Genomic DNA, 26,407 nt, shown 5'->3' on the forward strand with positions numbered 1-26,407 from the left:
AGGGCGAACGATCCTGATCATGAAGGATCCCTCGAAGGGTGCAGTTCCATCCAACTATCGGCCAATAACCTGTCTCTCCACAACATGGAAGCTCATGTCAGGCATCATTGCGGCTAAGATAAGTGGACACATGGATCAATACATGAGCGAAGCACAGAAGGGCATTGGTAGAGATACTAGAGGAGCCAAACATCAACTCCTGGTTGACAGAACAGTCGCACACGACTGCAGGTCCCGACGTACCAACCTGTGCACAGCTTGGATTGATTACAAGAAAGCCTATGACTCGATGCCACATACATGGATCACTGAATGCTTGGAGTTGTATAAGGTGAACAGGACCCTAAGAGCCTTCGTTGCGAACTCGATGAGGATGTGGAAAACCACACTTGAAGCCAATGGCAGGCCACTTACCCAAGTGTCCATCAAATGTGGCATATACCAAGGTGATGCACTCTCCCCACTGCTGTTCTGCATAGGACTGAACCCCCTAAGCCAAGTAATCACCAAGACAGGCTATGGATACCGCCTCAGAAATGGAGCTACAATCAGTCACCTCCTCTACATGGATGACATAAAGCTGTATGCTAAGAGCGAAAGGGACATAGATTCCCTGATCCATACAACCAGGATCTACAGCAGCGACATCGGGATGTCATTCGGGCTTGAGAAATGTAGTCGGATGGTGACTCGGAGAGGAAAGGTAGTCCGCACTGAAGGGGTCTCACTCCCAGAAGGAACAATAGCAGACATTGAGGACAGCTACAAGTACCTTGGTATACCACAAGCCAATGGCAACCTCGAACTGGCAACAAGGAAAGCGGCTACGGCCAAATACCTCCAGCGAGTGAGGCAAGTCCTAAGAAGCCAGCTCAATGGCAAGAATAAGACCCGGGCAATAAACAGCTATGCCCTGCCAGTGATCAGATACCCTGCAGGAATAATAAGGTGGCCAAAGGAAGAGATTCAGACCACGGACGTTAAGACCCGAAAGCTCCTAACCATGCATGGAGGGTTCCATCCCAAATCCAGCACCCTGAGACTGTACGCAAGCCGAAAGGAAGGAGGCCGGGGACTAGTGAGTGTGAGAGCCACTGTCCAGGATGAAACATCCAAGCTCCATGAATACATCAAGGAGAAGGCTCCAACGGATGACGTACTCAGAGAATGTCTCAGACAATGGGGAACAGAAGATGAGGCGCTGGAAGAGGGACCATCATTGGAGGACAAGCCCCTACACGGGATGTACCACCGGACCATAACTGAAGTGGCTGATCTCAAGAAGTCCTATCAGTGGCTAGAGAGGGCTGGCCTGAAGGACAGCACAGAGGCACTCATCCTGGCTGCTCAGGAGCAGGCCTTGAGCACCAGAGCCATTGAGGCCCAGATATACCACACCAGACAAGACCCAAGGTGTAGGTTGTGCAAAGAGGCACCTGAGACGATCCAACACATAACTGCAGGGTGTAAGATGCTGGCAGGGAAAGCCTACATGGAACGCCATAACCAGGTGGCTGGCATAGTCTACCGAAACATCTGTGCGGAGTATGGACTGGAAACCCCAAGGTCAAAATGGGAAACACCTCCGAAGGTGGTGGAGAATGACAGAGCGAAGATCCTGTGGGACTTCCAGATCCAGACTGACAAGATGGTAATGGCGAACCAACCAGATATCGTGATCATAGATAAAAGGCAGAGGAAAGCCGTTGTAGTGGATGTAGCGGTCCCAAGTGATGGAAACATCAGGAAGAAGGAACATGAGAAACTCGAGAAATACCAAGGGCTCAGAGAGGAGCTGGAGAGAGCCTGGAAGGTAAAGGTGACAGTCGTGCCTGTGGTGGTCGGAGCACTCGGGGCAGTGACCCCCAAACTAGATGAGTGGTTGCAACAGATCCCTGGAACAACATCGGATATCTCAGTCCAGAAATGTGCAGTGCTGGGAACAGCAAGGATACTGCGCAGAACCCTCAAGCTTCCTGGCCTCTGGTAGAGGACCCGAGCTGAATGAGGGACGGACACCACCCGAGGGGTGAGATGAGGATTTTTTTTTTTTTATGTATGTATGTGTGTGTTAGAGCTGTCAGTTTATCGTGTTTTAATTGGCATTAATTTCAATAAATTTTAACGGGATTAAATTTTTTCTCGCGAGATTAATGCGGCACACGTCACAGCGCTTGTAACGTTGCTCTATAAATAAACCATAAACAAAACAAAAAGCGTGCCGCATAGGTCCATGCACGTTTGTTTTGCCAGCCACGGCAGCGCGAGACACCGAAAACTGATACTTAGAGTTTATGAATGGAATGTTTGCTTTTAAAAAGTTGCCAGGTTGTTCCACTGACAAGACCAAAGTTACCTGTATGATACAGGGTATACGATGTATGCCAGTGATGCAATTGTTACTCGTTTGGAACTATTTTGTGTGGACGGTTACAGTGTTCTGTGTCTATATAAATAGAGCGGGTGGAGCTTCTCTTTGTTCACCGGTGCAGTGGCTCCATGTTGATGAGAGCATAAAAATGGGGAAAATTGGACAAAAAATATGAAAGGAAATTCAGAAACAATAAAAAATGCATGAGTAATCATGATTAATTTTTTGTGAATTTGAGTTAATTATGATGGTTCCATTTTTAATTAGATTAACTATTTTAATCGTTTGACAGCACAGTAAATATTCTCTAGTACGGACTCGTGTTTGCGCTGTCCAATTTGTCCTGATAACAGAAAGTCCTCATTTGGAAAACGAGCATGGTACATGTCCTTTATGAACCTGCAAGTATGTATGTGTAACAACACAATCAAAAAAATACAAAACTATACTGTCCAAAAACTGTTTATATAACAAAAACTGCAATACAGGTGTATCCCAAAAAAATCACAACAGTAAAATACATACTGTATTTTAATGTTTATTTTTTTCTGTCTTGGGAAAAAAATGTGTATTTTGGATTGTTTTGTTGGATGCATTCTTATGCTTCTTTATGACAATGTTTGCCTGCGTGTCATACAGTTTTCTTGCTAGTTGCAAGTAACTGTCCCGTTGATCACTGATGTCTGGTAATTCTTGTGCATACTGAAGGATTTTTGTTGCCATTTGCATTGCTTCCTTGCTGGATTGTGGCTTGTCATCAGGAGTTGAATCGATGCCTTGTTTTTTAAAGTTTCGCAAATTTGCATCTTTCCGACTCCAGGTGTCTGCTGGATCTTTTTAACTTTGTGTCCAGCCTCGCTCAAACGGATGCATTTCACTCGCTCCGCTCCAGTCGTTAACAGTTCTTCATGCGATGATCGACTAAAGTTAAAATCTTTCGCAATTACAGTAAAACGCACGCCAATAAAAAGTCGCTTACACGTCTTTGTTTCGAATCTAATGAAGGAAAACGGCGAAGCGAACGCGTTTCTTCTGTCATGTCGAGTGGGTGCTGCTTTTAAGCTAGTGCCGCGTTCTCCAGTATGTAAGTGAATAAAGTTAAAATCATTCACAATTACAGTAAAACGCACAGCAATAAAAATTCACACATCGTCGTTTAGAATCTGATGATCGAAAAACGCAAAGTGAAAACTTGTTTCAGCGTCAGTTGTTTCCGTCGCATAGGGTGGGCGTTGCGTGTATTTAAGCTCCCGGGCATTACACCTCCATCTGGGTTACGGATAGTGGAATTTCCGCTTCCGCAACTTCCGGTCACACGTAACATCCTTGTCAAAATGTTAATGCATAGGTTTTTATTCCGAGTGAAGGATATTCCTTTCTATAGAATTCTGGGGATGGGAATATTTACTGTACTATATATATACACTACCATTCAAAAGTTTTGGGTAGTGTATATAAATAGTACATTTTACAATCCGGGCGGCCCGGTAGTCCAGTGGTTAGCACGTCGGCTTCACAGTGCAGAGGTACCGGGTTCGATTCCAGCTCCGGCCTCCCTGTGTGGAGTTTGCATGTTCTCCCCGGGCCTGCGTGGGTTTTCTCCGGGTGCTCCGGTTTCCTCCCACATTCCAAAAACATGCATGGCAGGCGGATTGGACGCTCTAAAATGTCCCTAGGTGTGATTGTGAGCGTGGATGGTTGTTTGTCTCTGTGTGCCCTGCGATTGGCTGGCAACTGATCCAGGGTGTCCCCCACCTACTGCCCGAAGACGGCTGGGATAGGCTCCAGCACCCCCCGCGACCCTAGTGAGGATTAAGCGGTTCAGAAAATGGATGGATGGATGGATTTTCCAATCCGCTTATCCTCACAAGGGTGGTAGGAACAGGAACATGAGATTGCGAGATTGGTTTGCTGGTGACAAGATACACTGTAAACAGTAATGTCTGTTCTTGTATCAGTCTAAGTTAGTGTTGCTTGCTAGCTTGCTGGAAAGCTAGAATGTGTGCCTTTTTCTCTCCCAGTTGGCAAGTCAACCTCTTTAACTGTAGACATCATAGTCCATAGGGCTGTGCGATATGGACAAAACCTAATCTTACGATAAAGGTACAGTGGTAGCTCTACTTACGAAGGTCTTCATACAAAATTTTCACATCTCAACAGGCAAATATTGCCTCTTGTTACGAAAGAAACTTCAAGATATGAAAGCTAAAAATACAGTCTGGGCTGCTAGTCGCAGCTCAGATTTTCCTGAATGCAACATACTTATAGCTGCTCTGCCATTGGCTATTAACGAGCATCATCCTAGCATCTCATTGGCTAAGAGGGACTCTACCGTATGTTTCTATGTGTGTGTATATAGATAGAAGTGCGTATATGCAGCGTCCATGTCATTCGCTCCTCAGGCCATGAGGTGTTCCAATGTGTGTCACCCAGAAAAATTTCACCAGTCGTGTGATCGCTCTCTATGCTGATATTTATTTGCCTTGGACGTTTTTGAAGGATTGTTAAAAGCTGACAAAAACAAACATCCTTGGATCAGTTCTTTACAAAACGCCAGGTAAAAACCACTTCTGAGTGAGAACATGGAGTTAAGAGGGCAAAAAACAATGACGATGCACTTAAGTTAAATGACCATTATTTTTATTCTTTACTCTGTTCTTTGTTTTTTAGATAATGCACAACTCCCGTTTGTTACGCAATAATCTAATTGCAACATGTATTTTTTTTTTTACATATTTTGATGCATTTTTATGCTTTAGGAAACATTTATGTCTGAATTTTGGAGAGGGGGGGGGCTTGGAACGAATTAGGGCATTTACATAGAAAACGCGTCTCTACTTACATTTTCTAGTTAAGAAATGTCTTCCAGAACCAATTCATTTCGTAAGTAGAGATGCCACTGTAATTTGTACTGTATCCCAGTAATTATATATATTCCTATTGTGCTTTTTTTTTTTACTCCTTGAAACTGCGAGCCAAGATGTAAGTTTCAAATTTTCAATGATTATTTCCAACTTCAAGTAATTATTTCATATTTAGCATCTTTTGTACTGCAATTTTTAAACCCTCATGAAGATATTAGAACTGGTTTTGCTAGTAGTCCCCCTTAAAGAGATGAGAAACAACTGCAATTTTGATCAATGGTTCACTTTACTTGGGAGAGACTCACAAAGTCCAAGAAATCACCATGTATGAGTGTTTATATTCTTACAGAAAATAAATATCTGGACAATCAAAATCTTTATCTCAAAGCTCACTTGGCAATTACAGTGGTCAAACGTTTCCGTAGTTCTTGACTAGGGTTGCGCACACTGCAGCAGGTATTTTGGGCCACTCTTCCGTGCAAATCTCATTTGTCTTTGTCTTCGTAAGCATTAAAATAGCATCCACATTGAACTACTGGTAACAGAAACACGCATATGTGACAAAGACAGGACCACCATAACCTGACTGGTGAGGGAGGGCAGCAGTTCTGTGGATGTTGTCATGGGTTGCTTTCTGACTAACTGGATGAGTCCTAGCTGTGTTCTTGAGGTCAAGGGCGGCCACTCCCGGGAAGTGTCACCACTGTTCCATGTTTTCGCAATTTGTGTAGAAAGACTCTCACTGTGCTTTGCTGGTGTCCGAAACCTTTAGGAATGGAATTGTAACCCTTTCCCAGCTGATAAATGTTAATTGCATTATTTCTCTGCTGTTCTTGAATTTCTTTTGCTCTTGGCATTTTGTTGTATCTTTTTGGGATATTTTCGCTGAATTCTTGATTGAAACGTTCAATAGGTAACTAGGTTTGGGTGTGGTCAGTGAAAATGAACTCAGCTTTCCAGAAGTCCCAAAGGCAGCTGGGTATGGCTCCCGCTTACCCGCCACCCGAGTGAGGACATGCAGGACAGAGAATAGATGGACAGGTGGATGACATTTGTAATTTATCCATCCATACATTTTCTGTTCCGCTTTATCCTCACGAGGGTTGCATGGGGGGCTGGAGCCTATCCCACTCGTCTTCGGGCAGTAGACACCCTGAACCGGTCGGTAGCCAATTGCAGGGCAGAAATGTGTAATTCATTTTTTAATTGGCTCTGCAATATAATGGAGGAAGACAGATAGCCACATAGTTAAGATGTTTTCATTCCAATGCTGAATCTATTCTGTTCTACTGAGCGGACCATGTAGCTTTCTAACATAATGATTCTTAGTCTCAATTTAGAAGGATTTAGTTTATTGTGTTTTGACAGCTACCGTATTTTCACGACTATTCGGCGCACCGTACCAATGGCCGCAGTCTCATTAATGGGTGACATTTCTGTATTTTACACATATACAGGACGCACCGCACGAATAGGCGCAGTTTTAAAGTGGTAAAACATACGCTTAAACATACGGCATGCATGCATGCTAACACGTTCGCTAACACGTTAGCTTGAAGCACACACTGAAGCTCGAAGCTAAAACACGTTTTTAAAAAGGCAACGAAAGCAGAACTGAGTTCGGGTGTATTTTATTTACAAGGTACTCACGTTTTTTGCTCAAGCATCACTCAGAAAGCCATCAAAGTCGTCATCTTCTGTGTCCGAATTAAACAATTGTGCAAGTATCGGTAATCCATTCAAACCGCCGGGTTCCCCCTCGTTGTCAGAGTCACTCTCGTCGTCATGTGGCTCCACGGAAATGATGCCGGCTTTGCCAAAAGCTCGAACAACTGTACTAGGAGCAACGTTCGTCCAAGCAGCTACAATCCATTCACAGATCTTGGCGTAACTAGCCCGGCGCTGCCTCCCACTCTTCGTGAAGCTGTGTTCGCCATCGATCATCCATTTTTCCCATGCCGCTCGCAACTTCACCTTGAACGCCCGGTTGATGCCGATGTCCAGCGGTTGGAGTTCTTTCGTCAAGCCTCCGGGAATGACGGCAAGCTCGGAGTTCATTTGCTTGACTTTGTCTTTCACCGCTGGTGTGAGATGGGCACGCATGGAGTCGCAAATCAAGAGTGACGGTGAGGCATGGAAAAAGCCATCCGGTCTCTTAACATACACCTCACTTAGCCACTCTCTCATTTTCTCCTCGTCCATCCAGCCCTTTTGGTTTGCTTTCACGATGACGCCGGCTGGAAACTTTTCTTTCGGCAGCGTCTTTCGCTTGAAAATCACCATAGGTGGCAGTTTCTGTCCGTTAGCATGACAAGCAAGAACGACAGTGAAAGCTGACTTCTCGTGCACCGTTGTGCGTATCGCAACCGTGCTGGTCCCCTTCTTCTCCACAGTGTGGTTCACCGGGATGTCGAAAGTCAGCGGGACCTCGTCCATGTTGGTAATGTGGTTAGGCTGGATGCGTTTGTCGACAATCTTTTTACTGCAGTAGGTGCGTAAAACGGCCAGCTTTTCTTTGTAGTCTGCTGGAAGTTGCTGAGCCACAGTCGTCTTCACTCTCATAGATAGATGGCGCCGTTTCATAAAGCGAAAGCACCAAGACGGACCTCCTTGAAAATGTTCAATTTTCAATTCTTCGGCTAGCGTTTTCGCCCTTAGTCGAATGGTGACCGTGGAGACGCTTCTGCCGGCTGCTCTTTGATCAAGAATCCACCGCTCCAGTTGGTCTTCCAACTCTGGCCACCTCGCCTTATTTCCACGGAAACTGCGCTTGGTCTTTTTGACTTGGCGAAGCTCGTTCTCCTGCTTCCTCCATTTGCGAACCATGGATTCGTTGATATTAAATTCTCTGGCGGCTGCTCGATTCCCGTGTTTCACTGCATAACCGATGGCTTGGAGCTTGAATTGCGCTTCGTAGGCGTGTCTCTTTGTGGAACTCATTTTCGGGGGTTCTTGAAAACCAAAACCGAAGTTGTTTTGCAATAATGCACACACTCACCTTTTATACATGTGCTGGTACCTGCTAGAGGCGTGCCTTACACGCCCACCCTTCACTCATTGCCAGACCCACCCCCTGCGTGCCTGTCCTCCCTCACGTCCACCTCTCTTCATATATGTAAATTATGGAGAGAGAGATATGTAAATATAAGTGCGCGGACGCACTTCACTGATTGGCCGACCGATTCCCCGCACTTCACTGATTGGCCGACCTCACTTCCGCCTTTTCTCTATATAAACAGCATGTCGGGTCTCAGCCAGATTTTGGAACTCGGCTCATAGAAAAGACGCATCGCATTATAAGGCGTACTGTCCATTTTGGAGAAAATTTTAGACTTTTAATAGCGCCTTATAGTCGTGAAAATACGGTACTTTATTTCTAGTAGCAGACTTCACGGCTGAAGATTGGCATACCTAATGCCTCCACCTTAAGATTTGATATTTGGGCCGTACAAATTTGTTTCCGTTTTTCTGTAATACATTGTTTTGTTCTTCTTTCAGGGCAGTTGTGACCATGCGTTGCCTGGCTGCTCGAGTCAACTATAAGACCCTCATTTTCATCTGCGCCCTTTTCACACTCATCACTGTGTTACTGTGGAATCGCTGCTCGAGTAACACCTCCCTGCGTTTTTTGCCTCGAACTGCTTTGGGGGCCCCAAGTCCCAAGGAGGGGGATGTTAGTAGCTTCAGCAGCCAGCAACACCCTCCACAACCTCCAGAACCTCCACCTGTTGTTGGTGGAAGCAAGTATGAGGAAATTGACTGCCTGATCAATGATGAATCCACGGTCAAAGGCAGACGTGAAGGTGGAGAGATCTATCTGCCCTTCAGTTGGATGGAAAAATACTTTGAGGTGTATGGCAAAGTGGTGCAGTATGATGGCTATGATCGCTTTGAGTTTCAGCATAGTTACTCAAAGGTGTATGCGCAGCGAGAGCCCTATCACCCAAATGGGGTTTTTATGTCGTTTGAGGGATACAATGTGGAGGTCCGTGACCGAGTGAAATGCATAAGTGGAGTGGAAGGTAAGGCTATTTGCTTGATGTTGTTTTCTTACTGGACCGCATGTGCATGAGTTCGGTTGTTCATTCACTGTTAAATTAGATCTTAAGAGCAGTCTCTAGATCAGGGGTGTCAAACTCATTTCACATGGTGGGCCACATTCGATAGATGTCAAGTGGACCGGACCATTAAAATGATACCATACTTTGCTATAAATAACCAAAACAATATGGGTTTCCTATGTTTTGGTCTAAAGAAGCACAAGAACATTAGGAAAATGTTTACATTTAATGAACATATCTTTTACAAAACATTTCATGAAGCACCTTACATTTCCTTAGACAAATGTGCAATTTACTTTTATCATTCACATACATGCATTGCAACTGATCCCACTGATTGTACAAACTTTAACAATTGGTATTGATTAAACGAGATTTATAAAGGAAGGTTTAAACCATTTATACGTGCATATAAAATCTAAATGTAATCCCTGCCTACACTTTACAAACTAGGAGTGCTATTAAATGTGTAATTGTGAGAGTGCTATTGATAGCGTCTGCTGTCATGGGTCTGTCTCAGTGACGGACTGAGGCTGCTGTCGTCTTCTCTGATCAAACCAGTGTCCCCTAGCGGATACTCAATGAATTGCACCTTATTAAAAATATTAATTCTGTGTCTTTTATGCATTTTTTTTCACTTTTAAACTATCCTGTGGGCCTGATTGAACCCCTTGCGAGCCGGGTCCGGCCCATGGGCCATATGTTTGATTACATGGTATTCAATTGATCAGTTTATCAATGAACAAAGCTCATATTTTTTTTCTTGATCTTTAAAGGTCTCCAAGCAACATTAATCTCGGTGTACAAAAATATTGCAGAATAAAATCACAATATCTTAGTCAGCCACTGTGCTCTCCTCCCAAGATGTGTCACTGCCCAGTGATGTTCAACATTGACAGCTTGTCAAGAAAAAAAAAGAGACAAAATGAGATGTGAACAAACCCAACATTTAAATATATACAATTTAAAAAAAAAGATGACGATTCAATTCAGACACATTATATTTATGGGCGGAACAGTTTGCTACAATTCGGTTGACGGAGTTACGACATAAGTCTGGAAAATATGAAATAGTTTGAAATTTGATTTAATTCATTTCCAAATCTGAACTAGTATGGCAAATGGTAACTATTGTATGGAAAAAAAATATCATGTTTCCAGGACTGTTACACCAGCTGTATTTTCTAAAACAAAAAATTATTAATGTTTTTAAAAAAGATGCGTAGACACTTAGAAATACAGCTACAATGGCTGTCTGACAGCACACAGTACTACACCATGGTCTTGTTGAATATTCGATTCTTAATTGGCTTAATCGAAGGGTGTACTCTAGAGGTGGCTGATATAACGATGCATATCCTAGATATAAAACATTGATGCTCTCTCTGTCTCTGTCTCTGTCTAATGTTATGTTATTTATAACTGTGTAATTTATCTAAATAGTTATTTTCTGGACAATAAGTACATACGTATTTTTAAAAGACATGGAGTCCCTTTGCACAAGTTTTAACAGAATGATAATTTTCTCTCTGTCGTCCATTTGTCACAAGTGAGGGCAAACATGTTGGCTCAGGGGCAACATTAATTTGAGAAATTTGACAGAAACACCATATGCACACATCAAACGAACAAAACTGTTTTAGTATTATTACTTTTACTATTGACAAGAACAAAGGCCGGGTGTTGAAATATGTATCACGATATTCACCTTGAGTTGTGAACAACTCCTTTTACAGGCTCTTCAAGTTAAGTACACATTTTTGGAGCATATATGTCCCTAGTTAGGTACTTGTTTTGTTACATGTACCGTCTCACCATGGATGTGCGGACAGATTTTGCTGTGCTTCTCGCATTATACATCTGTCATTGGCTTTTCGCATAACTCATAATGATAGTTATGCTGTCTTCTTTTACTCCTAATAATATATCTCACAGTGATTTAAAAGTTACTATTGACTGTAAACGCCCCAAAGCTACCACAAAAAACTCGATGTCTCCTCCGTGGCAGCAAATAAATATCCTTTGTGTGTTAGACAGAAGTTCCGTTTACACGCTGCAGGGCTCGAAAGTCCGACCGTTATGCTTGCAAATGCCCTCGCTTTTTTTTCCTCCAAATTGTGCTAGTAAAAATCTCATCTGGTCGCACAGCACGAGCTTGTCATTTAATGCTCCTACTGGTATGTCCAGTGAAGGCGCTCCAACTCTGTCCGCCTGTCAGAATGCACAAAGCAGGCGGAATGCACATCAATTTACACCCTTTCTGTATAAATGAAATAAATACATATTGTTTGGATGTATCCTTTGCCATGTTGACGATCATCTAACTTAACTAGCGTTATTTGTTTTATAAAGGAGAGCTTTCCATCCATCTTGCTCCCATTCACTGAGGTGCTCGTGACCCGCTTTGCATTTTGGCAACAGAGATTATGCTCGTGTGTATTTTCATTGGTACATTTGGTACAATTATAAATACTGTTGGGGGCTACTGTTGAAAACACCCCAATATGTACTGAATAGAGATGGTGAGTCTCGAATTATTATTAACTTTTATAAAGCAATCACGAGCATAAACATTTACACCTCTCACGTTTGGTAAGATTTGAGCAGTATTCAAGACCAGCAGCAGTATTTTAAAGTGTATTCTGCATCTGATTGGGAGCCGGCGTATGTAAGACCTTGGATTAATATGTTCTGATCTCTTGTCAGAAACTGGGCTGCAAGGTTCTCCTATTCACAAATTGGCTTTAAGAAATAAAACAAATCTTAATCATGTCAATAAGTAAACCAATTGTTCATTTGTTATGTTGTTTTATATTTATTATTAAATTATACCCTTGGTAGAGGTCCCTCAGATGAGCCTGCAAGAAATGCTCTTCAAAATTGGAAAGTTGCTCCTCAAATGAAGGTGTTAATTTGCAAAACTGCTTCTCAAAGAAAAAAGTTCTTACAAGCCTTTGGGTACTAACAATTCTGCTGTGTACAAAGAAAAGAACACTGTGCCAACTCTGAAAACAAACACTCAGCAATTATTTTCCTGGGCTTCCTCTTTTGGCAGTTTTTTTTGCGGGGGGTTGTTTTTTTTTTGGTTCACAAAAAAACATCCTCTTCATTTCAAATGATGGCCATGAGATCTACATAGGTTTTAAATATTGTGTCATTCAGCATTTTTTTTAATTAAAATGTCTGAGCTCTTAGACATAAAAGCTGCACACTGGATAATTTTTTTTATCAGAATCATTATGATTCTGATTTTGTGAGCTAATAGGCAAAAAACTGCACACTGGACAATTTTCATGTGTAGTACATTGAATGTTCTAAGTCCAATAAGATTATGTCTTGTTGTCATCAACTGTTTTTGATTGACAATTGCAGCGCTTCTGTCTCCAATCACTGCTCATCAGCTGCATTAATACTTTATTCTGCTAAAGCTATTTGAAAAAATGAGGGCCTAATAGAAATTCAATTGCTGGTTTGTCAGGAGACCCCTCATGTTGCATATTGCCTTCATTTGCCTGCATGTATTGAAAGCTTAAATATTTTAGATGATACATGTTGTCATGTCACTTGCAGGCATGTACCCAGATTCCATAGATTTGGCAAATTAGTACAGTATTAGGATATTCAAAACTTGAGTTGTATAAAAGAAATTTAGATAGGAGAAACACACTTAACAGTTGTCACCATTATCCTGTGCAACATCATGTTTGAAGATTACCGTAACGGGAAAAAGCCACGGAAGCTAATAAGTTAATTCCACGTATCAGTATACAGTTTGACTACTTTGGCATGCTGCGGACTGAGCGAGGTGACCGAACGCCACTGAACTATTGCGCAATGTGTAAGGTTCCAAAACTATTTTTCCATGTGTGGACAACCGTTGAGTGTCATTAGTGCCTCTAATGAACCTCGAGGTATTTATTGTATCGGTGTAAAGTGCGTGTGATTTTTATGACAGTCTGGCTCGTTGTTTTTAGGGGACTTAAGCACTTAAGAAATGTCCTTGTAGCTTGTAAACCTTTTGTCCTTTCTCGTGACCATTTTCTCCTTTCTCTTCCACAGGTGTGCCTCTGTCCACTCAGTGGGGTCCTCAGGGCTACTTCTATGCCATCCAGATTGCCCAGTACGGCCTGAGTCATTACAGCAAAAACCTAACGGAGCGTCCACCGCACCTGGTTGTCTACGATACAGCTGAGGAAAGAGATAGCCGAGCCAGCACGGCAATATGGAGTGTGCCAAAGGGCTGCAGTCTCACCCGTGTCCAAGACAAGGGCCGTGCTTCCTCAGTTCGCCAGTTCAGTGCTCCAGGTATGTACGCGTTCCACGAGCCCTGATGGCCTTGAGGCAAAGAATTTATCACTTGTTAACTGCGGCTGCAGGAGGTTCGATATGAGTTACATCCTCAGGGCAGAATGATTAATATGTGTGGTGTGACTCACTTGAACACTGTCATAATAGCAGCAGAATGCATTGGTTGGCAGTGGACCCAGTGTGTTATGACGGATTCCTAAAAATAATATTACTCAAGGAAATGGTAGACATTATCCGAGATTAATGTCAGACTAACTTGAAAGGCTGAGAACCTTGACAGTTTTATAAATCACAGTCCGGATCAGCATTTTTGTATACTCCCCGCGATTCATGGGTAATAAGGACTGAGTCCTGCTACAAATAGTGAAACAAAACATAATTTTGACGGGCGCCCACAAACTTGAATTTACGGTGGCGCGTGATTACGTCACCGGAAATTGTTAGCTCTCGGCAGTCTGCACTTGCAGCTTGTGATCAGAACTGTTGCGCTCTATCTTTTATCGTCATTATTCTCATTCAGAGTTTGCTTCGTGTACAATTCACCAAGGGCACGGGCAAAGAATAGGAATCTAGGAGGGCACAGGGAAGCACTTTAAAACGGTACGTGTGAGCTATGATAGTTAACAGGCTGCAAAAGTGCATCGCATGCCTCAGTTTCAGGCTGTTTCTCATCATGGAGTGCGTGCGCGCGCGTGTGCGTGTGTGCGCCCCGGTAAGTGTAGATCCCGGGAGGTTAGTTGATCGAAAAGTAGATCTTCGATCCAAAAAGTTTGGGCACCCCTGAACTAGATACTGGAACTAATAGGAGTTTGCGCCGCTGTGGAAGTGAACGCAGATGACTTCATTCCCAGCCAATCGAAGCGGCTCCCCTCATTCTCTTTAATTCAGTGGATGTGTGGCACATGGTCCGCTTGGCGGAAGCATAACAGTCTCGCTGGAGTGTGAAGGAGATTGAGGCGCCCAATATCTCCACTTGCGAATCATGTAAAGTCAGCCACTGTGAATCCTTGTACCAAAGTGGGTTTTTAAAGTGAATGAACATTGAAAAATCTAATCTTTCTACACACTGTTTTAGCAGAACTGGACAGAATTACTTGCAGCTCTGAAGTAAGGATGTTTTCAGTGTTCACCTATTTGTGTTTGTGCCTACCTTCTTGTTGATCTTAGCGGAAATGGACAAGACAGCTCAAATGTTATCAGTCACCTTTCTAGGTACGGTACATGTTTCAGGGGCCATAATGCATTTTGTCAAATATAAGCTTATACATTAAAATGTTGACAAAGGGTACATTGCATCCTTGGTCAGTGACCTCAAGGGAAACTCCTGTTTTGTCTAATTATAGCTGGCCAACGTTGACGCATATGGCTCAACTGAAAGTGATTAAAATTGCCATCACTTTAAACTACAAATATAGGCAACAAATTATGATTCCAAAGCAGTTTCATATCAATTCAAACAAAAGTATCTTCAAACATTGCTGTACCCTTCAAAATATTGTACAGCAAAGAGCTTACATAAAGCATGCTCTTTTTATTTTGTAACGACAAGTTGCTAGCTAAATATTTTTGCTTCATCTTCATTTGACACCATTTTCATCCCATGGCCAAAAGACCAAATTTGAATTGGACATTTTAGAAAAGACCAGGGCAAAAAAACAAACCAAAACAACCAAAAAAAAGGGTGCAGGCCACTTGCTGCCCCTCTAAAGTCTCTGACCCTACCAGTCTACATACAAAATCGAACCAAAAAGCAAAATATATACGGTGCTTTGGTTTTTAAAGCAGTGCTCTTGTTTGACACGCATGTGTGTGCGCAGCACAAGCAAGCAAGAGCAACAATTTGTGCCTTTACTGTTACAATGTTGCTATTTTTATCATCAAAGAACGCGATAATGACAACACTGCTCATAACATGAGCAACATTTCACCTGCAACTCCCAACTAGGAACGGCAAATATGACGTGATGGTTGCTGTTCAAAATGTCAGCACACTTCAAAAATATCGAAACATTGACCGTTTGCCCGCTGTTTACATGTGCGCATATATGCGCTAAATTTATTTTGTACTTGCGTGTGTATAAGGTGTAAGTATTCAAGCTATGGTAAAAGGAAAATGTGACCATAAAACTGAACTTAAAATTATCCACCCAGCGCTTAGTATGTGAGCTGTCATGATTGTCCAGAGCACCTGCTGTTTTTCTCTCTGGTTGTCCTCTACTGAGCTGCTGTCTCGACTGTAATTTTCCTCCTCCTCCTCTCCCTCCCGCTTTCAACCTGTCATCATCAACAATTTCTTTGCACTTGCCAAGCTCTACACTTTGTTTTCCTCCTTCTCCTGTCCTTGCTCACCTTGCTTTACGACAACTTCCAATCATCGCTTTCTTGCCTTGGCGCCTTAGTCATTACTTCTGAGTCTTTTCTCAGTACGCGTAATCCTCCATTTATTTCTCTAGTCCAGCTGCACATTTCAGGCTATCATCGACAACTGTGTACTCATTTCCACCCACTTTTCTGTCTTTTTGCCGAGGCGCTGCACGTAGCAATCATACTTACGCCATATGTTGAAAGTCGGTATTCTGCTTTCTTATTAGAAAGCCCATCTTTGCATACAGTGCATCGTTTCTTCCACTGATATATCTTTCCCTCTTCATCTACTTCTGCTTTCTTCCACTTCTCCTCCTCTCATTCTTTTCTTCTTACTGCTTCTTGGGGTAAGTGTTGAGCAACATCTCAAATGGTCTGACAAATGGATCAATTGTCAGTCCCCTGACATTAACCACTATGTGGGTTCTGCTTATTCCTGTACTGTCCACCACTGAGCACCCTGTATTGCCACGTGCTTGGTTGAATGGTCCCAAATCCACTGTACCATTTTCTGTCGCTGCAGAAACAACCAAAAAAACGTGCAATAAAAGAAACCACCGATCTTATTTTAGTGTATTCAAATGAATCAGTTTTAGCATTTCAAACTAATCGTCATATTTTCAGCTCATCCCTGAGCTTGTGATCACATACCCAAAAACAAGTCCCGACCAGTGGGAAACCATGTTCTCGGTAGCGGTAGGTTGCTGGCTTCCATGATGTCGTGGAAGACTTTGTGGGGCACTGCTTTGGATCCTTATGGTAAGATCAGTATTAAAAGAGAAAAAGATATATTACATTAGTTAATTAATAAACAGACAAAACACCCTACCTTTTACCTGTAGAAGTACTAAATTGACTTAACACGGACGCGTTCACACACAGACACATAAAATCTGTGCGCGGTGGTCTCCAAGTCCATCACTTAACAGATTTCTGATTTCCATGGCTAACCATTCCCATTTGGTATGAAGTTTTGATGGTGCTGTGCTACGCCTATTTCATCACACATAGCATTGTGTGTGCCTTCCAAACAACTGAACCCGCTTTTATCTGTCTAAAGAATAATTTGTCAGTAGTTCTATGGAAAATCCAGTTGCTCTTTTGCAAACTTCAAGGTTGGGTATGCGAATGTCAAATCAAATCAACAAATTTTCATTCTGGGTCTTTCAAAACCGTTTTTCTGTGAGGCATGGCTCATTTCAGGTACTTTTGTATTGCGGGGTGAATAGCAAACTTCAATTTCTGCGTGTTTTTAATAGGGTAGAGCAGCTTTGGCCAACACCACAAATCACACATTGATTGGATTCTTGGTTCGCTTGACTCAAGGCCTGATTAGCCTTTGGGTGCTTTTTCCACCCTTCACTGTGAACATTTTACATTGTATGACCAATAAAAATATGAAAATATATAAATGTTAGAGTTGTATTAGTTTAAGAAGAATGTCTGCTGTTGAAACTTGAATAACAGATCACATGATTTAAAAGCGGATCAGCACTGGGCCGCAGGCCACTTTGGACCAGACGGTACAGATGAAAGAATGGAAATACTGTACTTCTGTTTTACTTATTATCCAAGGCTGAAACATATATTATTTCGAACGTGACCCGAGTCTATCGATGACATCTCAATCGCGTAATGCTTGCATTAAATCCACAATCTAGCAAGAATGAGTAAAAAATATATATATATAACACACAGGAAGCTCACTTTGCATAATATGCGGCGAACGGTTCTTGATTTAGCGTGATGGTGGTTTATATATTTCGACGTACTTTATATTTGTTCTGCTTTTTGACGCATATTGACGCATTCCACGAAGACCCTGCTGATAGTTTTAAAAAAAAAGCAGCTTCATTCGTGTTTCGTGTCATTTCTACAGAATACTCCAGTTTTTGTGTTGCTCGGATCATTTATGTACTTTTTCATTGGTGTTCTGTTTTCACATTGGCATGACATAGTCATCATTTTATAATTTCCTATGAGTTGTCACATTACTCTGTTTGTCTTGTGCACAGTCATGTGCCTTGACTGAGGTGTACTTGGATCCTTTTGTCTGCTTTTGCATCCTTTTGAACGTGGTGAGCCACTCAGCTAAATTTGGAGCGGGCATCCTGTCCATTAACTACATGACATCCCTGTCGCCTTCTACTAAACAGCCACCGGGAGGAATAGAAGGGTGGAATCTCGTCTTTATTCTTTACCCATCCTTTATTGATGGCAAGGTAATCACAGGACCAGAGTCCAAATCCATTTACTCTCTGCATTATCTTAATTAATTGATTTATGAGTGCATTAAAGAGTCGTCGTCATCCGGAGGCCCCTGCCAGACTGTCTCTCTCCTTCATTTCTCCTCCTGATGTGACTCCCTTTGTGTCTGTGGTCCTCTCCTTGTTCTCCGTCTGTGTGGTTGTCAACTGCCTTTTTCTGTTAGCTTTTCACTCTTGTCTGACTGCCTGCAATGTCTTTTATGGCCCATCATCCCATTACTTATCCTCCTTTTGGCTTCTTTTTATTCCTTTCACCTCTCACCAACCTTTAAGTGATTTCTGTTAGTATTTTGGAGCTCTTTTGGTTGTGCAAAATGAGAAGTAGCATCGCCAAAGAGAGGATTATTCTGAGAACCGCTGGCACTTGAAGGGATAGCAGGAAATTCACAAAACCTAGACTGAAATAATTGTGCTTGAACAGAGATAATCCCGACAAAGAGGGGTTGTGGCAGACAAACATCAAGCTACAAATTGAGAAAAAAATGAGTGCGTTGCCACATGGTGTTGTACTTTACCAATGATTCCCCTCTATTTCTTCCCTTCTGCAACTGTTAATTAAGAGCAGCATGCAATAACGCATCTGTCACATGCGTCCTGAAATAGCTTGGCGCTGTTTGTGCGAGAGACACTGTAATCGTGAAATATTTTTTTAATTGCTTTATCTTGGGATCACACTGGGTTAAGAATAGTCTGTTGTCATATTGGATCACTCAGGAAATGCAAGTTGTTTTTGAACCTTTAAAAAAAATAATATTGGATAGTCTGCATTTTTCAGAGCCTTGGTTCTTATCCTGCATTTTAACATATTGGTCCCTCTCTCTCTCCCTCTCCCCCTCTCTCCGTCTCTCCCTCTCTCCCCACAGAGTCTTTGGAGGCAGTGTCGCTCCTTCTAGATAACACCAAAGACTTCATCCTCAGCTTGGACATAAAGTTCACCTCCAACGGCAGCTTGTCTGTGATCCTCGACACGACAGAGAAAGGCTCGGCCTTCACCATCCACTATGTTACCAATACGCAACTCATCACCTTCAAAGATCGTGAAATCACCTACGGCATCGGGCCACGAACCACTTGGAGCACCCTCACACGTGACCTGCTCACAGATCTGAGGAAAGGCATCGGTTTGTCGAACACGAAGGCAGTCAAAGCCACAAAGGTTGGTGTCCTGCTGATGCTGCACAATGTTGCACTGACACTGTCACACGGCTATTGCAGGAATAGGAAGCTGCAGTGGTGATAACTAGCAAGTACATTTGCACTTTGTGTGAAGACAATGGGACCTCGACCTCTATTTAGTTTGGATTTACAGTAGACCATCAAACCTTTATTTATACATCTGCCAACGATTGATACATATACGTGTATCATACTCTGGGGGGCATTCCAAAGTTCAGAAATAATCCGCAGCACCCTTAGCATTAAATTATACGAACGAATAAATCAACCTCAAATTTTCCAAGTAAATAGGAAGTACCCTGAGGACAGAAATGAGCTAATTTGAAACAATAATGAGTGATTTAATAATTGATTGGGCTTTATTTGGTGATGACAACGCTTTTGAGAAATGGGATGCTGTTGAGGAATTGAGGGAAAATTAAGCAACAGAAGCAGTGCAATTTACTGTGTAAAAATTTACAGGTCATCAACTTGCAGATTAGAAAGATCTGAAAGTTATACATCATGACTAAATATGAGCAGAATACACACATTTCTCTCTCTCTCTCTCTCTCTCTCTCTCCCTCTCTCTCTCTCTCTCTCTCTCTGTATATCAAATCTGTATTTACACACCTTTGTACATTATGCAACAGTAATGGAATGGTTGCACCTGTTTCATGGAGCTGGCTTCATTCATGAGCCACTGCCGCCATGAATTAATTATTTATTTCTCCCCTCTCCCCCATTCTCAAAGGATCCTATGAAACCTTGAGACGGTTAGGAGTGCCCTCTAAATTATGCCAATACTGGACGATGCTACACGGCACAAAACAACAGGAAACAAGTCCAAAATGAACAGTGCCACGCGACATATCAAAGTGATGATGTAACCGGTCAAAAATGTCCAATATGGCGTGGTGTACGTCATTATTTTTTCTACTGCATAAACTTTTTTTCTGGAAATCCCATGCCATTGATATTTGCACTCTTAATATCTGCTGCCTAATATAATGAAGCAAAATGAATGCTCAGTGCCGTGTTCTTTGAACGACCTTTGAGGTTCCACTGTAAAGTGCTTCAGCTAATCTGCCACATACATTTTGAATCTATTGACACACGAACATTGATCAAGTTTTGAGCATTTTATGTTTTAAATGATTGTGGTCTTACCTGGGTTCTCTCTTAGATCATGCCCAAGCGAGTTGTGCGATTGCTCTTGCAAGGACGGGGATTCATTGACAATATCACTGTCTCCACCACTGCCCACATGGCCGCTTTCTTTGCCGCCAGCGACTGGCTAAGGCGCAACCAAGACGAACATGGCGGCTGGCCCATCATGGTCACACGCAAATTGGGCGAGGGCTTCCGGCCACTAGACCCCGGCTGGTACTCTGCAATGGCCCAAGGCCAGGCAATGTCCACCCTCGTGAGAGCCTACCTTCTCACCAAGGACCACGCTTACCTCAATGCTGCTCTGAAGGCAATCGGACCCTATAAGGTGCCATCAGCGCAGCACGGGGTCAAGGCGGTATTTATGAACAAATACGACTGGTATGAAGAGTATCCCACCTCGCCTAGTTCCTTTGTCCTCAACGGCTTCATCTACTCCCTGCTGGGACTCTACGATTTGAGCGAGACAGCTGGAGAGAAGCTGGGCAAGGAGGCCGGGCGGCTGTTTAGCCGCGGCATGGAGTCGCTGAAGGCCATGCTGCCGCTCTATGACACCGGGTCGGGGAGCATCTATGACCTGCGCCACTTCATGTTGGGCACTGCGCCCAACTTGGCTCGCTGGGACTATCACACCACGCACATTAACCAGCTCCAGCTGCTGGCATCAATAGACAACTCTGCCATCTTCAAGGATGTGGTAAAGCGCTGGAAAAGCTACTTGAAAGGGAATCGTGCTAAGCACAACTAGACTTTCAAATCCAGTGTGTGACCTGCGGGTTGACTGAATGTGAAGAGTAAGCTTATCTAGTGTGCGTCACTCGGTATGCATCGCAGCGTAGAGTGTTTTCTAAATCCCAAGGATGCTTAAGTAGCTGCAGCTTTCAACATTCGAGCGTGTGGGCTCTGTTACGGGTGTTGTGTTCTCTGCAGCATCAATTGTAGCACGCCTTCTTATCAGGAGCGAGGGTTTGTAATCATGCACAGACTTAGTTCCTGGTTGCATGCATTTCTTGTCTTTAGATCCCAATTTGAAATCACTTTAAATGGTGAGCCCATTTCAACAATCATTCACCAGTATCATCAGATGTATTTTTATATTTCAACCTATGTGGAAGTAATTGTAAATAATAGAATATATTCACAGATGTTTGGAAGAGAGCAAAATCTTATCTCAGAGCTGCGAGTTGTTGTAAAGGGCACTGACAACCCTGGCCACTTCCAGGTACATGCACATTGAGGTATTGGCACATTGGGGTACTGACAAAAAGGACAATAACACTCTAAAATATAAATGTTTTTGTCATGCCGTTTGTGCGTGCAAAGTTTTGAGTATTCATTCAGGTTTAGGACATCAAAAACCTCACGATTTTTCTTTGTAAACAGCCCAACATAGATGAAACAAGACGATTGGATGAAATCTTTCGGAGGAGTTCGTATATAAGAGCTCCATAAAAGCCCCCGAAAAATGCTGACAAATTCTAAAGTAAGTCAAGTCAGCAAGTTCTGCAGAAGATGGATAACAATCCTAATCATTTCACTCAGTTGCCCACCCCTGAACATTGGGGGGGAAAAGTGCAAAGATTCTGCCAAAATTGTACATTTCAAATCTTCGTAGCTCACTTCTTTTACATTTTAGGGTACACTGTAGCTACCAAAGTAATTTTTTCACGTCTTGGGGTCCTTTATGGGCCTCCCAATTTCCATAGTCGCAGGTCGTAAGTACCAGCACAGGTCTTCGTTAAACCTCTGTAGGGAGCGCGACATAGCTTTTTTTCCCCCTCTTCTTACTTGTTTGTTTGGATACACCTTTATTGCCAAATGTGCTGTATGTGTAAGATACAACACAGATGAAATTGTGCAAGGCAACTTTAACATAACAAATTTTTCGCCAGGCGTAATGTGTGTGCAAACGTTGGCGAGTTTTCCTTCATGCTTTGTCTTCAAAAATGTAATTCATTTTGAAGAACACTAATAAGTCTGAGTAGAATTTCCAGTTTTTTTAAAACTGAAATGGCGGCGCCTTGTTTAACTATGTTTAACATTAACAGAATGCTGCCACAAATGCAAAGGCTAAGCTCCATCATAACCTATTTGCAAGTGTGTGTTAGGTTTAGACTGATTTTGTTTTTTTTAACTGGATTGAACATACACACATGAAAAGAGGCATCTGTGTACTAGTCTATCAACTTTAAAGAGAATACCGTCTTATAATAATACCAATATAGCCCGATCATTAAGCTTTAGTTTTGGGGGGGGTTTTCCCTCCCCTATCACCCAAATTTGTGAATGAGCTGTAGATGCGATTCAAGGGAAATGAAAATACTGGAACATACGCACTATTGTATAAACGGGTACAAATGGTCTATACCCGTCAAGATGGTCAATGACTTCCGATTCAGCCCATAGCATTGTTTCAAATTGGTCAACTTTGCAGCTTTCTTTTATTTATTATTATTTTGCTTATTCAAAGTGGATGAAAAGATGCATTTAAACTAATCCTTGGTGCAGTCACTCAACATATTGATCATTACTGTTAATGAGGCCATTGCAATCAAATAAGGTACAAAGACTGCTGCAAAACTACTTGTATGAAAGGGTTTTCAACCCACCTGGGACTGTTTTCAACATTCTCACTGAGCGGTTGGACTATCTTTTAAGTTGTTCTCGCTTCCCAATTCAACATTCCAATTTTTGAATTGAGCAGCCAAGTGTGTGGTTAGTTCAAACAGTTTTTAAGTACAGATTTTTGAAAAATGTTGCTAAAGAATCCTGAAGCCTGAGGGGACTTAATAACAGACCTCAACGTTTTTTTCCCCTCCCCAGTGCATTCTCATTATTCCTCGGCGCAGAATTCATCAAACAACTCAGCCTATTTAAATATAGTGTATCCAAGTTCACTGAGACTGAGTCTCGCCAAGATACCTACAATTCAGCCAACTAATGGGCTGGAGCGCCTGCACAGAGTAAGCGATGAGTCAGCAAAACAAAGAGACTTTCCGAATGAAGCTACTATTGACCTTGCTAAATAATTTGCAATCAAAGCACGGTAGTCAGGTAACTAGGCTCTCTGCTTTCAACAGGGACTCCTAAGACAGTGGGAAATTAAACTAAGAAATCTATTCCTTGTGACAAGAATCAATTAATAGGCGTTGCACAAAAACTAAAAAAAACATAAAAAGAATGTCATATACAGTATACTGTCTAGGCACAATATGGGTAATCATGGCAGAACCTGCGATACAATAATATTGTGCTTGTTTCCCTCTGATAATTTCTCACAGCAGTGGTAATGTGATCATCCATAGTTGCTAGGCTTATCGCAACAACTACCGAACTAAAAAGGTGACATTTTTTTAAGAAAGGTAGTGTGTAGAATTTAGTGCCACCTAGTGATGAACTGATTCAATGCAACAACCATTTTGCTTTTTTTCAAGCACGCGCACTACGGTGCCTCAGAGAGACCATACTTCGCAATTCTACCATCGATATTTTCAGCTGAGGGGCAAGCAAAATGGCATGCCAAACGAGTGCTAGTACTGCCTCAAGTATCGGAGTAAGTGCATGGCATTTGTTACACCGGCTATCGTCACGATGCTGAGGAACTGTGTTCGCAAAGTTAGTCGCCTTCGCGTATCTATCAGAAAGCTGGAGGCGGAACATGGCAACCTCCTGCAGGCTAGGCCCGCCACATGTAGCGGTAATATAATTAGTGATTACCTCACCTAAAATTACATTTAAAAAAATATGATGTGATAGAACATATTGCATATTATTGAAACTCGTAGTGCATTTATTAAACGCATACTGAAAAATCAACACATTTTTACACATTGTCCCTTTGAGTGTACATAATAAAATAATTGCCATTTCTTATTTTATGTGGATATCAATACTAGTCTGTGACTGAAAAACAACAAACGATTTGTCCTAATATTTCACCATATCTGGTTTGTTAACAGTTTTGCAATATTGAGGCGGAAAAAAGTCACCCAAGGTATTGTCTAATATTTCAGTTACCTCAATGTATATGTATGTCTTTTTAAAGCAGGCATGCAGGGAGGACTGACATAATTGGCTCCAGAGCAACTCTTGAAGTCTTTTTTTTTCCACAACAGATGCAAAGTCAAGCTTGCACAAAGGAAATTTTTACATTAAATTTTGCATCATTCAAAATTGGCAAATCTTACTGGATTTTGACTTTAGCGCATCAGATTGTGTTCAGCAAAATGACTCTCGTGCCTCATTAACTCGCATCGTTGGATTAATTCAACTTTTCAGCATGCCGATTATTGAAGCCAAGTAATGACGATTGGCTCCATTCTTGACCGAGTTTTGATTTGAACAAAATGAACGAACGGGGTGTTGTGGCCAGTTGCAGATGGGCCGGAATGCTAAAAACACAACATGCTCAACATGACTTCGTTGGTTGTTAAGATACAAAGGTGTTGACAGTAAATGGAGACAGGAGTCATAGTAACTCAATAAATGAGCGATATTATGCAATCTGTCCCAAAGTATATTTAACATTTTTTTTGGTCCTGAAAATGTGACAAAAAAATCATACGCAGGTTTTTTTTTTAATACTACCTTTTCCAAAGGGACTTTTTTTGTTGTTGTTGCTAAAATGGTAACATGGCACTCTTTTTGTCATGAGGCATTGCTATTGATGATCCTGAACTATCTTTTGAGCTATACACAACTAACTGGACTCACTGTGGAGGGCAAATCGGTTTGAAGTTTACTTTCATGTTGTTGTGTTAACATTATTCTATAGATTTTACTTGATTTTTGTTTTTTTTTTCTCTGATTGCTTGAGCTTGTTTCTTTTTTTCTCCATGAATTCATTTCATACAGTTTGTTGTTATTATAAGAGTAGCAATACATTTCTGTTTTGTTTATACCAAAGTAGCATAGTAGAGAATACTTAAATGTATATATTTTTGTGCAAAATATTTCAAGCATTTCATGAACTACAGAAAACCAGTCCTCGTGACTGTGCCTTTAACTACTACAGCTTGTGCAGAGTTTCGTAAAACTTGCTCTTCTGAAATTGACAAAACGCTGTCATTTATTTATGGAATCTCAATGCCAATTTCATTTTAAAATGCGGGTGGGCTGAGTCTGTTTGCCCTCTTTTATTTAGAATATTTTGCAGAAAAGTTTAATGTTTTGCTCTTCAGACAAAAGCACAAGTTCTATTTAAGATAATTGTCATCATAATGTCGATTTTGCTTGTTTTTTTTTCCCTTTCCCTGATATGAGGTGCACCACTTGCAATTAAGAAAGCTGCTATTATTATTCAACGGATAATAACTGCACAGCATTCTATTTCCTCCTTTTAGTGTTATTTTCCACTCACTGTCTGCTTGCATAATTGCCATTGAGTCAACATAATTTATGCAATAAAATGTTTACTTTGGTTGTGTCACAACACAAGACGCCCGGAGTTGTCGTACAGACTTCCCAGTCTTAGCACAATGTGCAAATGCTACCGTTTTTTTGGTCCCGATAGATGTTTATACACAAAGTAAAACTTTGTGCTTTAAAACTAGCTTTTTTTTTCAAAATGTAAAAGGAAAAAAATAAATGCATTTTCTGAATATCTCTCTCTGTGTGTTGTCTGATGAACTAAAACTCAAGTCTCATTCTGAGTCAAAAAGACAATAAAAAATAGTTTAAGATGGGCAGCGAGGGGGCTTGCCTATCACTCAGTGGGAGGTCGTTCCAAGGAGAGGAACCAAACATTACCATTTTAAAAGCAGTCACATTGTCTCATAGCACTACTGTAGTTTCAAAGTCATTTACAATAAATACATTTGAATTCTCTCAGATTCATAATTACTGGCA

General features: G+C 41.8%; 1 protein-coding gene across 1 annotated transcript in view; it reads left to right on the forward strand.

Annotated features, from left to right (window-relative positions):
* Positions 1-26,167, forward strand: part of glceb (glucuronic acid epimerase b) — a 28,780-nt gene extending 2,613 nt beyond the window's left edge. Inside the window, exons 2-5 of the mRNA XM_052063156.1 lie at positions 8,734-9,257; positions 13,356-13,601; positions 19,099-19,391; positions 20,577-26,167. Coding sequence (XP_051919116.1) covers positions 8,747-9,257; positions 13,356-13,601; positions 19,099-19,391; positions 20,577-21,308 — 1,782 coding nt within the window. The 5' untranslated portion in view covers positions 8,734-8,746 and the 3' untranslated portion in view covers positions 21,309-26,167. The remainder of the gene's footprint in view (positions 1-8,733; positions 9,258-13,355; positions 13,602-19,098; positions 19,392-20,576) is intronic.
* Positions 26,168-26,407: the final 240 nt, after the last annotated feature.

Source organism: Hippocampus zosterae, chromosome 4 (assembly GCF_025434085.1).
Source record: "Hippocampus zosterae strain Florida chromosome 4, ASM2543408v3, whole genome shotgun sequence".
NCBI classification, from domain to species: domain Eukaryota; kingdom Metazoa; phylum Chordata; class Actinopteri; order Syngnathiformes; family Syngnathidae; genus Hippocampus; species Hippocampus zosterae.